The sequence below is a fragment of the Bos taurus genome, chromosome 10 (assembly GCF_002263795.3).
Source record: "Bos taurus isolate L1 Dominette 01449 registration number 42190680 breed Hereford chromosome 10, ARS-UCD2.0, whole genome shotgun sequence".
Taxonomy (NCBI): domain Eukaryota; kingdom Metazoa; phylum Chordata; class Mammalia; order Artiodactyla; family Bovidae; genus Bos; species Bos taurus.
In genome coordinates, this window is record NC_037337.1 from 67,223,660 (window position 1) to 67,238,492 (window position 14,833).

At 44.5% G+C, this 14,833-nt stretch overlaps 1 protein-coding gene across 8 annotated transcripts in view; it reads left to right on the top strand.

Moving 5' to 3' along the window:
- The window catches only part of SAMD4A (sterile alpha motif domain containing 4A), a 226,932-nt gene that overhangs the window by 160,596 nt on the left and 51,503 nt on the right, over positions 1 to 14,833 (top strand). For 6 of the 8 annotated variants that reach the window (XM_024997783.2, XM_024997782.2, XM_059890600.1 and 3 more), the window contains one exon: positions 10,399 to 10,662. The exons of the other annotated variants lie outside the window; for them this stretch is intronic. In XM_024997783.2, the coding sequence (XP_024853551.1) occupies positions 10,399 to 10,662 (264 nt within the window). The remainder of the gene's footprint in view (positions 1 to 10,398; positions 10,663 to 14,833) is intronic. 8 annotated transcript variants of the gene reach the window in all.

Below are 14,833 nucleotides of genomic sequence, written 5' to 3' on the forward strand. Positions count from 1 at the left end.
GCCAGTGTTTAGTCATTCAGTCGTGTCCGACTCTTTGTGACCCCATGGACTGTAGCCCACCAGGCTCCTCTGTTCTTGGAATTCTCCAGGCTAGAGTACTGTAATAGGTTGCCATACCCTCCTCCAGGGGATCTTCCTGACCCAGGGATCAAACCCACGTCTCTTATGTCTCCTCCTTTGGCGGGAGGGTTCTTGACCACTAGCGCCACCGGGGAAGCCCTGTATTTAAAGACGTCTTATTTAATATATATTGTTGATTCATTAACATCTGCATTCAAAGACCACAGCACTCTTTAACTCATGCCTGTGGGAAGCTCACGCCTATGGAAGTAATTGTGTTTTCTCCCTGAGTCGCAGCACGGCCTCCTGCGCTGAGGGACACTAGCCCTGCCCTAGTCTGGGGGCCATTTTGAACAGTAAATCACCAGCGAAAAACACCGAAGTTAGAAACACGTGGCACTGAACAACCTTGAAAAGGACCCTGGTTTACAGTATGAGAGCTGACACGGGAAGGCGGGGCCTGTTCGACCCCAGCCGGAGCACGTGTGCCAGGGACTTATTTTTTGCCACTCAGCGCATGTCCGTGAATGATGACGATGAAAATGTCGAGTGCTGATTTTTAGTTATAAGAAATTTTTAGCAAATAGGTGAAGTCACAAATATAGAATCTGCCAATACAGAGGATCAATGGTATATAAGACATACTAGAGGAACACACACTGGATAGTTTGTATGTGGCGAAGGGGGACCTAGAAGCAAACAAGCAAAGGGACCTGTGGATCTGAGGGGGCTATCCGAGGTCAGCCCAGCTACCCTTGATCTCCCTGCGGCTTGTTCTCTCCGCTGCCCGGATCTTAAAAGGCTCCAGACAGCCCTCCGCATCTCATATCCAATAAGAAATGAATGCTGTTCAATTCCTGTCCTTAAACTAGAACAGTCCTGGACCTGAATTATGCCAGGAACCTCGTGCTTGCAGTGTCTTTGGAAGTCTTTTATTGCAGGACTGATTTATAATACCCAAGTAGATGAGTTGAGGGCAATTACGTAAATGCTGTTGCTCTGGGGTAGAGAAGAACGGTCTGGTTTAAATGAAAAATGCAGTGCCAAGTCAAAAATTCAAATCGTTATGTGTAATTACAGACCACAGTAAATCAATTTTACAAACACAGTACCAATCTCACTGTGTTCCAATACCCACAGGGTCCAGTTGTGACAGTTTAGAATTGGAGAAGAGGCTGAAGGTGAAGAGAAAGTGGGAACTGGGACGTGTGAAGCCTCAATAGCTTGTCTTGAATCACATGGTGATTCAATCAAATATAATTAAGAAACCAGGAGAGCCTTAACCATCTAATTTCTCTTAATTAACCCCCTCCCCAAATAATCTAATTAGCAGTGTAAACTCAAATTGTGGGTTGTTTTTTTTTAATGGTCGTTTATGTGTATTGTTACACTTGACATTTGGATTGAGTGCTTTAATGAAAACAAGGACCAATTCCTTCATCAGTAAATTGCCCTGCTGGCCAAAATGCTGAGAATCTCCAGTTCTCATTCTTCTATCAAGAAACTAAGTTAAGAATTAGTCAGGACTGCATAATACATTTCTAATTACTTATAACCCTTCTCCTAATACTAGAAAGAAAAGAAAAAAGATTGCTGCTTTAATCAAGGCCAAGTTCAGAGTTTCATGCTCTGAAGTCCTGACACCCATCCTGCATTTGGCTGGTGCTGAGTTGAGACCCTGATGGGAGGAGGATTTCGGCATTTTCTAATGCTGCCGGTCCTTTCCTGGTCAGTGCTGTTGCATTTAAAAGCCATCTTGCCCTCTTATCTGGGAGACTTTTGAGCTCCAGTTGCAGTGAAGGTTTTGCCTGTAGTTCAAGACAGGAACTAGTAGACAAGGTATCTTTTGTAAGCCCCCTTTAAGCAACTCACCTCCTTCTCCTCTGAACAAGAGCTGTGGTGTCAAGATATAAAAGGATACCCTCGTGATTTGTTCAGTGACTCTGGTGGTGGCCTTGGGATTGATGCTCTGAGCGGGGTGTAATTGCTCTGTCATGAAACTCTGGCTATTTGCAGTTCCAAACTTGGATGGCTTTGCTGGTAGCCACACCCTGTCAACAGCCAGGGAGTGTTAAACACAGGATTGATGGTGCTTTCAGTAAACCTAAGAGGCACTTCCTGGATAGACATGTGAGTTGAGGTAACAGTGATTATAATTTGAAAGTTATCTTTTAAGAAAGGGGTAAGAGGGAAGTTTTGTCAAAAATCTATCTGAGTTTCTTCGCTCTCTTTCTTAAACACAGTGATTGGAGCATTTTTATGGACACATTGAAAAGTGAAAAAGATGTATCTGCTTCAATCCACCCCTGGCCACTTGCTTGACTCAATTATTTTCTTTACTTGGTGTCATAATGAAAATGATTCAAATTCTGCAGCTCTGTCTTAAACTCTTCGCTCTCCACAAGGGTAGAAATTCCACAGACAAACTTAAGGGCCAAGAAACCTAAAGGTTATGTACATATAGATATAAGTATGGATATGAAAAAGAGCATAATTCAGGAAAGTAGAAGTGAGCCCCCATATATCGGAACCTTAGAAATGGCTGGATTGATCCCACAGTCCCTTGAATTGGCTGAAACATCTGCTTCAGTGGTGTCAAGTCACTTCCATAGTTGATGTCACTGGTTCTGATAGGTGGAATGAGAGGATTGGGGCAGTTTCCTTTCAGGACAGCTTGATCTGAAGTTCAATTTGTAAGATTCTACTGATTTCTATAAAATGTAGATATTGGCTTGTCTGACTTTTATCATAAATAATGACAGTGTAAAGACAAACAGCAGTTATCTAAAATAGATTTTCTCCTGGATGACACCCAGTTTTGCCATTATAGAAACTGACAAAAGAGGACAAATGAAATGTACCCAAGATTAATGCAGCAATAAAAGTCTGCCAGAAACATTCTAATTTACTTCTTAAAAGCCCAAATGTTTAAGTGATAACGTGAAGGCAGAAGCATACTTCTTTGCTCTGCTCCAAGACCGGTCATCTGTGGAGTAATAAGGGCTGACACCAGTGGCAACTCACATCGTGGAAAAAGCTCTCCCTGCATCAGAATGTATTCACTTCCATACGATCTGAAAAGGAGACTGAATGGGCAAAAAGAGATTCAGCAGTGCGTATTTGTCAACCTTGTTGGTATGTTCTTTGCGGCTTTGTCTTCTTCTGGAGTCTCCATTTGTTTGGTTTTACTGCATAGGCTAGTATTTACCTTCTCTTCGAAGAGTGTGTGGCTTCCTTCTTGGCTGGTGGGAAACACCCAGTCCACCCAGTACATCTTTGCTTTGTAGCAGGCTCTTTCTTCTCCCAGAATGAGGTGGAGTCTGAAGCGGTTTGCGGGAATCATCTTCTGGTGTCCAGATGTTGTGAGCACTGGTTTTCCAAACTTTTAGACAAGAAGCAGAGTGCAAGCATGCAGAGTTGAGACATATAACCTTTCAGATTTGCTTTTAATCTATTCCCTGAAGCAATGAGGCAGAGCATGTTAATTTTAACCTTAGTAATTAATACCCCCTCCCCTTGCCCCCAACACAAACCTGTTCTTGGCCATAAACATGACTGGTGTTGTCTTTTTTGCATGATGTCACTGATTAAATACTCTAGTTTGTTTTGTTTTGTTTTTTAATGTATTCTTGCAGTACTATTAATCTCTTTTTCCCCAAAGATTCCCACCACAGGGCCTCAAATTACTGGTTGTGGCACCACAAAACCAACTAAAGAAGAGGAACCCAGGGTCTAATGTTTCACCACTGAGCTTTGCTAAAATGTTTGCCTTAAAAAAAAAAAAATCAGATGCCTAGAATTATGCATACAAGTGGTGTTAACAGAACTCCACTCTTTGAAAATGCAAACTCTTTAGTAACAGTTCCTTAGATACTCTGAAATCAGTGTTCGCAGGAAAAACTCGGGATGGTGCCCAAAAGATGCCTGTTAAGCAAACCTAAACTAAGGGAATAAACAGAAACATTCCCTGCCAATAACTTTGAAACAATAGTGATAGCTATTTTATAACTGGCAATGGCTTGAACTTTTTCTCTTCTAAATTTAACAAGTATCAGACCATCTCCTGCAGCAAAACTCTCAAATTGGTGTATTCAACCAAAGTTCTGATACTTCTGAATTTCTTTTGGGAGTAGATCTAGACAATGTGGTTAAAATACACCATTAGCAATGTGTAAGTAGAATTTTCCGCATGTATTTTCATAGCCTGTTGACACACACAGTATGTATCCCCAGAGTAAGGAAATGGCTTGGATCTCTTAATTCAGGAAAGAAACTCTTAAGTTAAATATTTTAAAATAATATGCAAATATATAATTTCCTCATTCCGCTTTTTGAAATCCCTAAATAAGAATGAGCTGCTTTTTGTAAAGTTTAGTAGTAATTGGATTGAGTTCTATCACGTGAGCATCTAGAATTTGAAATATTAACAAAGCATTAAATTTTCCTGTAAGAAGCCAGCTTGAATTAGAAATGGAGACTGAGACTTCCCTGGTGGTCCAGTGGTTAAGACTTTGCCTTCCAGTGCAAGGGGTGTGGGTTCAATCCCTGGCCGGGACCTAAGATCCTACATGCCTCGCAGCCAAAAAACCAAAACAAAATAAAACCAATGTTGTAACAGATTCAATAAAGACTTTAAAAATGGTCCATATTAAAAAATAATCTTAAAGAGATGGAAAGACTGGCTTAGGAACAAGAGTGAAATTGCAAATCATGTCCACGTGGCTGAACTCATAAGGGCCTGATGAGGCTGCAGAGTCCAACCTTGGATTGAGAAAACAGGTTTCTGGGTTTGATGAGAAAGAATGACATTAGAAGTATGGGTGTACTTAATGGCTGTATTCAAAAGGAAGGCAGTTTCAGCAGCAGTCTTGATTCTGGACTCCAGGATAAAACGCTGAGGCTGGAAATAGGTGGAAGCGCACAGTGGGAACAGTGATAAGTGGTGGTGGACTGAATTTGAGGAGTAGTGTGTTAACTGTAAAAGCAATCAGAGGACTTAAAGCATACGAGTTCCTGAGGCCAATTAGGTGCCCGTGGAACTCAGCAAACACAGCAGAGAACAGCAGTCGTCTCTATCATTGAGTTCAGTCCTCAGTTTTTAACAGAAAACTGGGATCCCCATAAAATAACTGTACTTCAAACAGATGATGAAAAAAATGACAAAAAGAGCTGTAAATTCACCAAATATAAAATAATTTGTATTTGATTAATGTTAATGCCTTCTGCATATGTATCAAAACCATTTGTCACACAGCGTTTCATCTACTAACCAGGCTTGGTGCACATAGGAATTCCCAGGTCCTTCCACCACCCAGGGGCCCACAGCTCACAACGTAGGGATTATTGAATTATATTGCCTTTTGGGGCCTTCCAGCTCTGAAATGTTATTAACCTATGCTCATAATAATTTTAAAGCATTACTTGCATTCAGTGTATAAATTTAAGGAGAACAGAGAAGAATGCAATGTATCTTTGAACGATCTCCATTACCGTTTATTAGGATAAAGTTTCAGTGTTAAAAATTAAGCTTCAGTCGTCTGGACTGTTTGTTTATGGGGATCACTGCTCTCCTTGACAGTGAGGTGCAGTTCTTAACCTGACAGTGAACTGAGGAGAGAGCTGGACCCATACCCCAAACCTTCCTCTTTGCACAGCCCCATTACTTGTCACATAAGAAGGCAAAAGAGGTAGTTATACCTGTTTTTTAAGAGTCTAACTATCCTGAAAAGTCTTTTCCTGCCTCTTATTTCAATAACTAAAAATCAAGGCAAAGTCAATTTTGGTCAAAGGAAAGGGGGAAGAAATCTGATTTCCAGGCTTTCAGGAAAATACTTAAAAAGAACAGAACGCAGCGCCAGGTATCGTATTTTCCCCTCAAAAAGTGTTGAAAGGAGTCTCATGAAAGATGCTTAGAGATGAAAAAGACATCATAAGGTTAGAGGAGGTCGCAGACGGCAGCTGGCCCCGAATGGTATGACAGAGTTTATTACCAGATTATAAGACCCTCTGTACTCACATCATGCTGCTGCACTGCTGGAGCAAGATTATTTTTAGCTGCTTTTCCCATATTTCAACTAGACTTGCTCAGTATTTGTTATTTATTTGTAGTTCACTTGAATTTATAAATGTTCCAAATACTACAGTACCCTATCATCATATGTACTCATACATATGTACGTACATATATAAGTGTGCTGTGCTGTGCTTAGTCTCTCAGTTGTGTCCGAACCTTTGTGACCCCATGGACTGTAGCCTGCCAGGCTCCTCTGTCCATGGGGATTCTCCAGGCAAGAATACTGGAATGGGTTGCCATGCCCTCCTCCAGGGGAATCTTCCCAACCCAGGGATTGAACCCAGGTCTCCCGTATTGCAGGCAGATATCTGCGCCACCAGGGAAGCCCATGAAAGCTGGACTGGGTAGCCTATCCCGGCCTATCCCTCCTCCAGGGGATCTTCCCCACCTAGAAATCGAACCGGGGTCTCCTGCATTGCAGGTGGATTCTTTACCAGCTGAGCTACCAGGGAAGCCCCACATATAAGTGTACATACCTGAAATTTCTTGTAGCGATTCCTAAAAATATAAGGGATATAGACGCTATACTCTACATACTATTAAGGCTTAGCTTCAGTTTTTTCAAGAGCAAGGGTTACAGTGTTGCCCCCCTGGGCAATTATCAGAATGAATCCCCTCCCCCTGAAATATGCTGTCCCCGCAACCCTCATTATTATGAAGTTACAAATTCAGGACCTCAATTCTGCTGGAACTTGCCAACTTCTAATCTACAGTGAGGTTTTTTTCAAGTTGTGCTTACTTCGGCAGCATTTGAATATTACTCTGGGGCAGCTTAAGTCTGAATGGAGCGTGTGCTGTTGTCTGCCACGCAGCAGTCAGCTGCTGAGAACATTCAGAAGGCCCGCCTCTAGCTAGAGTTATTCTGGGGAGACTAACACAGTGTGAAAAGCTTCTCAGAAGCCTGGCTTCCCTGCTCTCCCCTCTCTACTTGTAGGAAAAGGACTTTTACTCATTTATTTTCACCTGAATATCCATTCTTCCTCTATGTAACACCACTTCAGATGAATACTTTTGGTCGAAAAGAAAATGGAGCGACGGGACAGCCATGCACCATCTGCCCTTGACCGCCTATTCATCACATCACCGCTGTGCAGTCTGTGGTCTTACACTCTCTCTGTCCACTGCATTTATTCTTTCCTCTGCTAATTTATGGCAAACAAAGGCCCCCAGCACATGAAGTAACACCAAATTTGGCTTTGTGGTCACTATTTGCTCCACCAAAAGATCTGTCTTCACCCCGAAGTGCCCCCGTGGGCAGGTCACCTGTCACCTGCTCCAGCCGCCTTCCCAAAGTCCCCTTTGGAGAAATGAAGCATTTGCCATGCACAACTTGGCTTTCATGTCAGTGTGTGTCACCCCTGACTCTAAATCCTTGGCCCTCTCTGCAAAGCAGAAGCTTAGTGGGAGACATTTTGCTTGTTGCTACAGCAGGTTCACTCCTAAGGGGACATTTCTGACTTTGGTGCCAGCTATAGGAGTCTTTCTGATACAGACCCAGTGAGGCCTTAGGTAGAGAGTCCCTGGGGAAAAGCCCTGGTACCTCAGGTATAACTGATTTTTATTAGAGTGAAAGTCACTCAGTCGTGTCTGACTCTTTGTGAACCCATGGACTATGCAGTCCATGAAATTCTTCAGGCCAGAATATTGGAGAATTCCTTCTCCAGGGGATCTTCCCAACCGAGGGATCGAACCCAGGTCTCCCACACTGTGGGCAGATTCTTTACCAGCTGAGCCACAAGGGAAGCCCAAGAGGCAGAGACCAAATTCATGCCATATCCTCTATGACCTCAGTCAAGCCAGGGGCATATGAGGAAATGGGTCTAGGTTTTTATGAATGAATCCCTATAAGTCCCAGCAAGTTAGGTAAACATCTAGTGAATTCCCTGGACACTGACAGCCTCCACAAGGATGCTCATCAGTGGGGAGCTAACATGAATTTTAAGAAAACTTTTGGTGGAAAGAAGCAAATTGGCTTCATCTAATACTGGAATTCAACTGCTACTTGTGTGTGGTATTGTTCTCTGCATCCAAGGATGCGGACTCTCTTAGCAGTGTTATCACACTCATGGTGATGGATTTGTTATTGCCTGTAACCAAGTAGGGTGCTAAGGGCTCCATCAGCCCTGGGTGTGTGTCTCTTTGGGAAAGGTCTGCTTTTATGGTTTGGGGCTCACTCTAATCCTGGCTGTGAAGAGGAGCCCCCCTTTCCACTCTGGGCCCACCTGGCTAGCACCATTCAGAGCACCCACCAGATATTCTGAAATGGTTGCAGAGGTACCAGGAAGCAAAGACGTCTAAGCTGGAAAGTCCCATCACTTGGGGCAGCCCTGAACAAGTCCGCTCAATTTTGTATAAATACTTAGACAGGCATGAAATGAATTTTCTGGATGTCTGGCTTTTCTTCCTATTGGCTTCTGTCTTCATTTTTGCTGCTGCTTCCTTTTTATTTTTTATTTTTTCTTATTCTGCTTTTTTTATTTTTTTTTTTTCTTTTTCTATTGCTAATTCGGATCCAACCAGGTAGCAATGCATTTTGCAGGGAGCCTTTTTAAAGAGCTTCTTCCTTAGTCTATTCAGTGGAAATGCAAGCTGTTTTAGCCTGTTAGAATCCAAAAAATAAAAAATGTTCCCTTTGCATATTTTTAAGTTAGATGATAATCCCTTGCCTTTGATAGAATCTACCCAGTTTCTCAGGTTACAGATAGTAAAATTGGCAGCTCCCTTTTTTTCCTCCCTTTTTTTGTTAATAAAGAAGTTTCTGGCCCTTCTTTCACACACAAGGCTGTGCTTCTGGCAACATGAAGCCAAACAGAAATATGGACAGCAGGGGTGTGAACTCCATTGCTCTCCGGCCTGGTTAATGCCAACTGACCATGAGCGGCCTCCCCACACCACTACTGTCTCAAACACACTTTTTGCAAACGCTCAGCCTTTGGCTCTGGTCTTTATGTTTTTAAGTGGGGGCAAGAAAGCCTGCTGTTCACGTCTTTATGTGGATTCTGCCCCACCAGAAATGCAGTTTAACAGAAAGCAGAACTTCTCACACTGGGATGTCAAGTCTGCTGGCTAAAAAACAGAGAAGGATTAATGCCAGCAAAGCAGTGCTAGTCCGGACTTGGGAGAGTAAATATCATACCTCATTGGAGGGGATAGAGCCCTACATGGAACTTAATGGCTTCCCTGAAAAATGTTTAAAAATGCATGTGGCTCGATTCCATGTTAGCACTGCAGCAGTCAAAATAAACTGGACCTGTCAGGGGCCAGCACAGAGAGAAAGTTATGAATAGACTTATTTTGTAAAGCTGTCACTTTACACACCCAGAAAAACCAACCAAGGGTAACGTCGGCTCCCTCAGCGTTGATTTTGGTTAAATCCCTCCCTTGAATGACCTCAATTTAATTTGACTAGTTATATGTGAGTTTTGTTGCTTTTTCCTGGTTTTCTGGAAAAGAAATTAAAAATGGGGGCTACACAGATGTTGCCCGCTGTGCGGAAGGGCTGCACATGCTGGAGAAAACTGTTCCCGGCTTACGGAGAGCACCCCACTGGCTTCTGAATGAAAGCTTTGTTACCTGGAAGTGTTCTCATGTAAAGTCTGGCATTAACCTGCGAAGCCAAGGGAGAGAATCGGCCCTTTCACACACGGCTGCCGTGTCGCATACCCTGAGGTCCCTGTTAGTCTCAGGGCCCTTGTTGTGCCTGCACCCCTTTCAGAGGTGACAGCTCCCCTGATTCCTGGTTGGAAGGACTGACTAGTCCACTTCTGCTAGTTCAGCCCAGCCAAGATTGCCAACGATGAGTGGTCTGCCCTCCCCTTCCAGAAAGTCCACCGTAACGACGTGGGTCATGTCCGGTTTTGCGTGGTGCCCCCCTCCCTGCCCCACCAAAAAAAACTGGCCAGGACATGTTCTTTTCCATCTTGGCAGATCGCTACTTTGCCAGGCTGTCAATCCTCACCTGATTTTTGGGTCTACTGCTCCGAATCCTGATTTCTACAGTTAGAACTGAAAACAGATCCCGACCTATAGAGGTGAAGGTCACAAGTGTGGGCCTTATAGGTGTAGCCTCCTTAGAGAGCCCAACTCTCCCAAAGGTACAGACAGCATCCTTTTTAACCACCCCAAAGGGAGAGCCACCCCATGACCCCGGATGCAGCGATCAGACAGCGCCATCTCTCAGGGTTAAGAGGTACTGTGGGTTCTTCTGTGGCCCAGGCTAAAGGTGGGGGAATAACCTATTTCATTTTATTTTTGTTTTTTTCCAGTTCTCTCAGGCCAGGCACACCACAGCCCTTTGAAACGATCTGTGTCCCTTACCCCACCCATGAATGTGCCAAACCAGCCTCTAGGACATGGATGGATGTCTCATGAGGACTTACGAGCTAGAGGACCCCAGTGCCTCCCATCCGATCATGCCCCCCTGTCTCCACAAAGCAGTGTAGCCTCTTCAGGAAGTGGTGGGAGTGAACACTTAGAAGATCAGACCACTGCTCGTAACACATTCCAAGAAGAAGGTAGTGGTATGAAAGGTGAGTGACAAAACGAGAAACCACCGGCAACAGAGCCCCTCCCTTGATTTGGAGTCAGAAGGGTGAGGAGAGAGGTAGTCAGCCAGGAGGAAGGAGCCCGCCCCTCCCCAGGCTGATGGGAGGCCCCTCCCTTGCCGAGCTCTGGGGTTGACCGTGGCGGAAAGGGCTCGGATTCCCCTTCCAGGGCTGCTTGCCAAAACCTGGGAAGAGCAGGAGAGGTCAACACCCTCCTTTTTCCTTTTTATTTTTTTTTCTGAATGCAGTGACTTGCAGACAATTAAATGAGTCACAGCTGGCGGCGATAGCATCTACTGTTTGCACATCCGTTCCTTGGCCTGCCCTGTCTGTACAGACGTTGATCTGCTCCAGCCTTCTACCTCACTGCTCTGGCCAGGGAATCGTCAATAATTTAGCAAAACAAACCACAGGATCTTTTTTTAAAATCTCTCTTAGTGTAGAATCGTACTGGTGCCTCCTTTCCTCTCTCCCTTTCCCTTTGATATCCAGAGAAACCTGCAAACCCTTTTCTCTGCATCTGTTGAAGGGATGTGAAAAAAATAACACTGAGACTTGGTGACAGTGTTTTAAGGCTGATAACGGATTTGCATACAGGTGATAAAGGCCTTTTGTGCAGCATCAATAAATGTTCCTACATTGCCCTGTAAATCTCTCCTCTTCTAAAGATACTCATCGAGAGATAGAGATTTCCAAATTATCCATGGTAGGTTCAAAGAGGATACACACATTCTGTATTTTTAGATGCAAGTTTTTCAAGGGCTGGGAAGGCCTCAGGGAAAGATGCTCGTCAGAGACACACTAATAACAATTTTAGATGGAGAAACAAGAGCTAGTCGTGCCCCTGGGACTGCGATGCTGACAGGAGGCTCTGAGAGCACCCTCATTGATGGTGTACACAATCCTGAGGTTGTGCTGTTTCTGATCTTTCCCTTGAGAAGGATTAGTGTTGACACAGGAGGCTGGGGACTGAGCCCCCTCCCCACCACAGAAGCGTGGCACAGAGAGATGCCCACTACTCGCCGGGTGCTGGTTGTAAGTGAGCCTGAGGCTGAAAATGGAGCCTGTCAACCAGGGGAAATGAACCTGATGTGAAGCCACTTTCTTGGAGCATCCGTCCCTCCCAGCTGCTCAGCCCAGCATCCTCTCATCCCAGCGCCATCCGTGATGGATGCTGTGCTGAGTGTCCAGAGTGGTTGGGACTCGTCTTGATATTTTCCTCTCTCAGGTGATACAAATGGGTCATTCGAAGGTGTTTAACAGGCCTCAGAAGCAATGGCCCCTTTTGGCAGGGAGGGGATGTGTGTCCTCTTTTATATCTCTTTCATAGTTTTCAGGGGAATGTGTCATAATTTTGGAGACCTCCCAAAACCTATTTTTGAGTTCTGTGCTCCAGCTGCTGGGCCCCAGGGCATGGGGAGCAGGGATGGCTCAGCCATGCTTGGACCAAGAAGGGTGGAGCCAGTGTTTCTCTGGACTTGCTTCTTTCCAAGTGAAGTGGGGTGTCTGGACGAATGGTTTCCAAGACAGTGGATGTGAGGTTCTAACTGGTAACCATGGGAAGGAGGCCTGGCCTTCCTGTTGAAGGGCTTAGAGGGTCTTGTGGGAAGTCCTTGTTCCCCAGGACACTGGGTTCACCGTCTGCTTACAGGAGCTTCATTATCTTTTCTTTCTTTTTTCCTTTGCCTTTCTTTTCTCTGTTATCTTTCATTATTTGTGTTTTATTCTGAAGCCCTCTGTATACTTTAGACATTCTCTCAGAGAAGGTGAAGGTTTGCCCATTGCATGCTGACTTTTGGAGATGAGAAAGTCACTACTCACATGAAGGAGAGAAAGATGGAATCAATGTCCTATCCCTGTTTAAGAGTGAGAGCCAAAATATTCCAAAGTTCAAGGAACTTCCCACATATCAGCTTATTCGATTCCTTCCTTTAAAACTGGTGCAAATTGTCCCTTAGAGCTTCTTTGATCAGAAGGTGATGCAGACAAGACTTTATATCCAAGATTTTCTTCATAGGCCCAAGACGTGTGGTCAGAAACGTGCTATTTGGTGACGGGACTAAACAGAGGACACTCTTCTGTGTATATCCACCTTCTGCTGACTTATTGAACTGTCTCTGTCCCAAAGAATTGCATGGGATTCACAGGATAAAGTTCTTAGCAAATTAAATAGAAACACCTATTTGAAGGAACATGATAAAGGATGAAACGTTCTATGTATGGAAAAAGTATATTTGCGGTTCCACTAATAAGTCAAGCTGTAGAAACATCCACACCTGAAAACAGCATCATCCCAGAGGGTTGGGGCCAGTGTTTGTGCCCCACGAATGCCCCTCCCCACCGCACCTGGTGCCATCTTCCCTCAAAGGCCACCCCCCTGGGGACTCCTGCCACCAGATGCTGCTCAGAATGGCCTCCCAGGAGAGCACAGAAGCAGCCCTTACAGCCTACCCTAAGAGTATGTCATTCAATTCTCCTGTCCCAGAGCAGACGCCGGGTTCAATTTCCAAATTAATTTGTATTTTTCTGAGAAATGAAATCTGAAATCAAATGAAGTGCCTTTAAAGAGAGCCAGCTCTTCCTCTTGGATCCTCGTCTCTTCCTTTCTGTGACCGGGCCCTTTGGCAGGAGTGCTGGCCTTTTAAAGCCCCATTCTGGTCCATCTCAGGATGCCATCATCTGATTGCTATTTTCCTACTCTTTAAACGCCCAGCTTACGAGAACAACATGGAATCTGTAGTAGAATCTGGAGAAGTTCCAAATCTCTAGGGGATGCATGTCAGCCCTCACCCAACACCTTGGGAAAAGAACAAAAATTCCCGTAATTGAGCTTAATTTAGTGTGAATTCATCTTTCTTGCCAGCAGCTGTGCATACCTTGCTGAAACGCTGTGTTCATCCTAGCCTTCCTTTCCATCCAGACAGATGAGCCAGGTTTGGCTACACACTGTCCCTTAGGAATGTGCCTCTTGGGTCAGGAGTGGGAAATACAGCTCAGGGCCCAGCATTCCTTCTCTTTTTATTTTTTCAGAAACATCTATCTCTCTCTTTGTCTTGGTGTCAGCGTTCCCTGCCAGGGTTTGTCACTAAGTTCTCTCACAAGTAGATCAGCTCCTGCTCTCAGAGGATTAACATCATCTGCCCGCTTTGCTTTGTTTTTCCTTTTATAGTGAACAGCCTTCCTGAAGATTTAAGTCAGCTCCAAGGCACAGAGTGGATGTCCCTGGCAGTAGGGATCTCAGACTAATATCTCAGGCTCAGGGAACCATGGGATCAGCTACTCAACTAGAAATTAATGAACAGAAGTGGAACTCTGAATGGGAATATAAAAGTTTCCCCTTTAACATGCCTCACAGAGGCTACTGGTTATACATGTTTGGACTGAATACGCTGATTGTGGTTTCTAAATTCAGTTCTCCTTATTCCTTGTGAACACTTGATTGTGACTTACTTATCTCAGGGGAAAGATTCTTGATTCTAGGTTGATACTCAATTATGTTCTTCTCTTCCTCTGTATCACATGAATCTAATGTGCTCTCTACCCTTCCCTCACACAAAGCCTTCAGGTGGCCAAGAAGGGGGAAAAAAAACCACACCCTTCCAAGAAAACGAAATGGAGAATTTCATTGGTGGAAGAAGCACATGTGCCCCTCCTATTAGCATCATATCTTTCGAAATTTTGTGTAAACCCAGCACCTAGAGACTTTAAAGTCCAGGGCTGTTGCTGAGCGATGTGACTGTTCAATGGAAAAAGAGACAAGGAAGAAAGGCTGGTTAACAGGTTTCATTTTTGTCCTCATCAAGTCAGCTGCCTTTCTTGAGCACTTGCTGAGAGAGGCTTTGGACTAGTTATTGGAGAGACAGAGGTGAAGGAGGTGGTTCCTGCCTCAAGGGGCTCGCTATAACGTGAGGGGTCCAATGCGTGTGCACAGCTGTGAAAATATTTTGTCTTGGAGGCTCGCCGTGGATTGAGGCAGGCAGCAAGGAGGGCCCTGATTCAAGTGGAGGGGAGTCAAGGAAAGTTCCTGGAGAGGGAGAGGCCTGGAGCCTCAGCTGGGAGCAGGATTACAGATTAGCCAAATATATAAGGTGAGGGAAGGGCATTCTGTGCAGAGGGAACAGTATGCCTGAAAGCGTGGTTATGAGACAGCTTGACC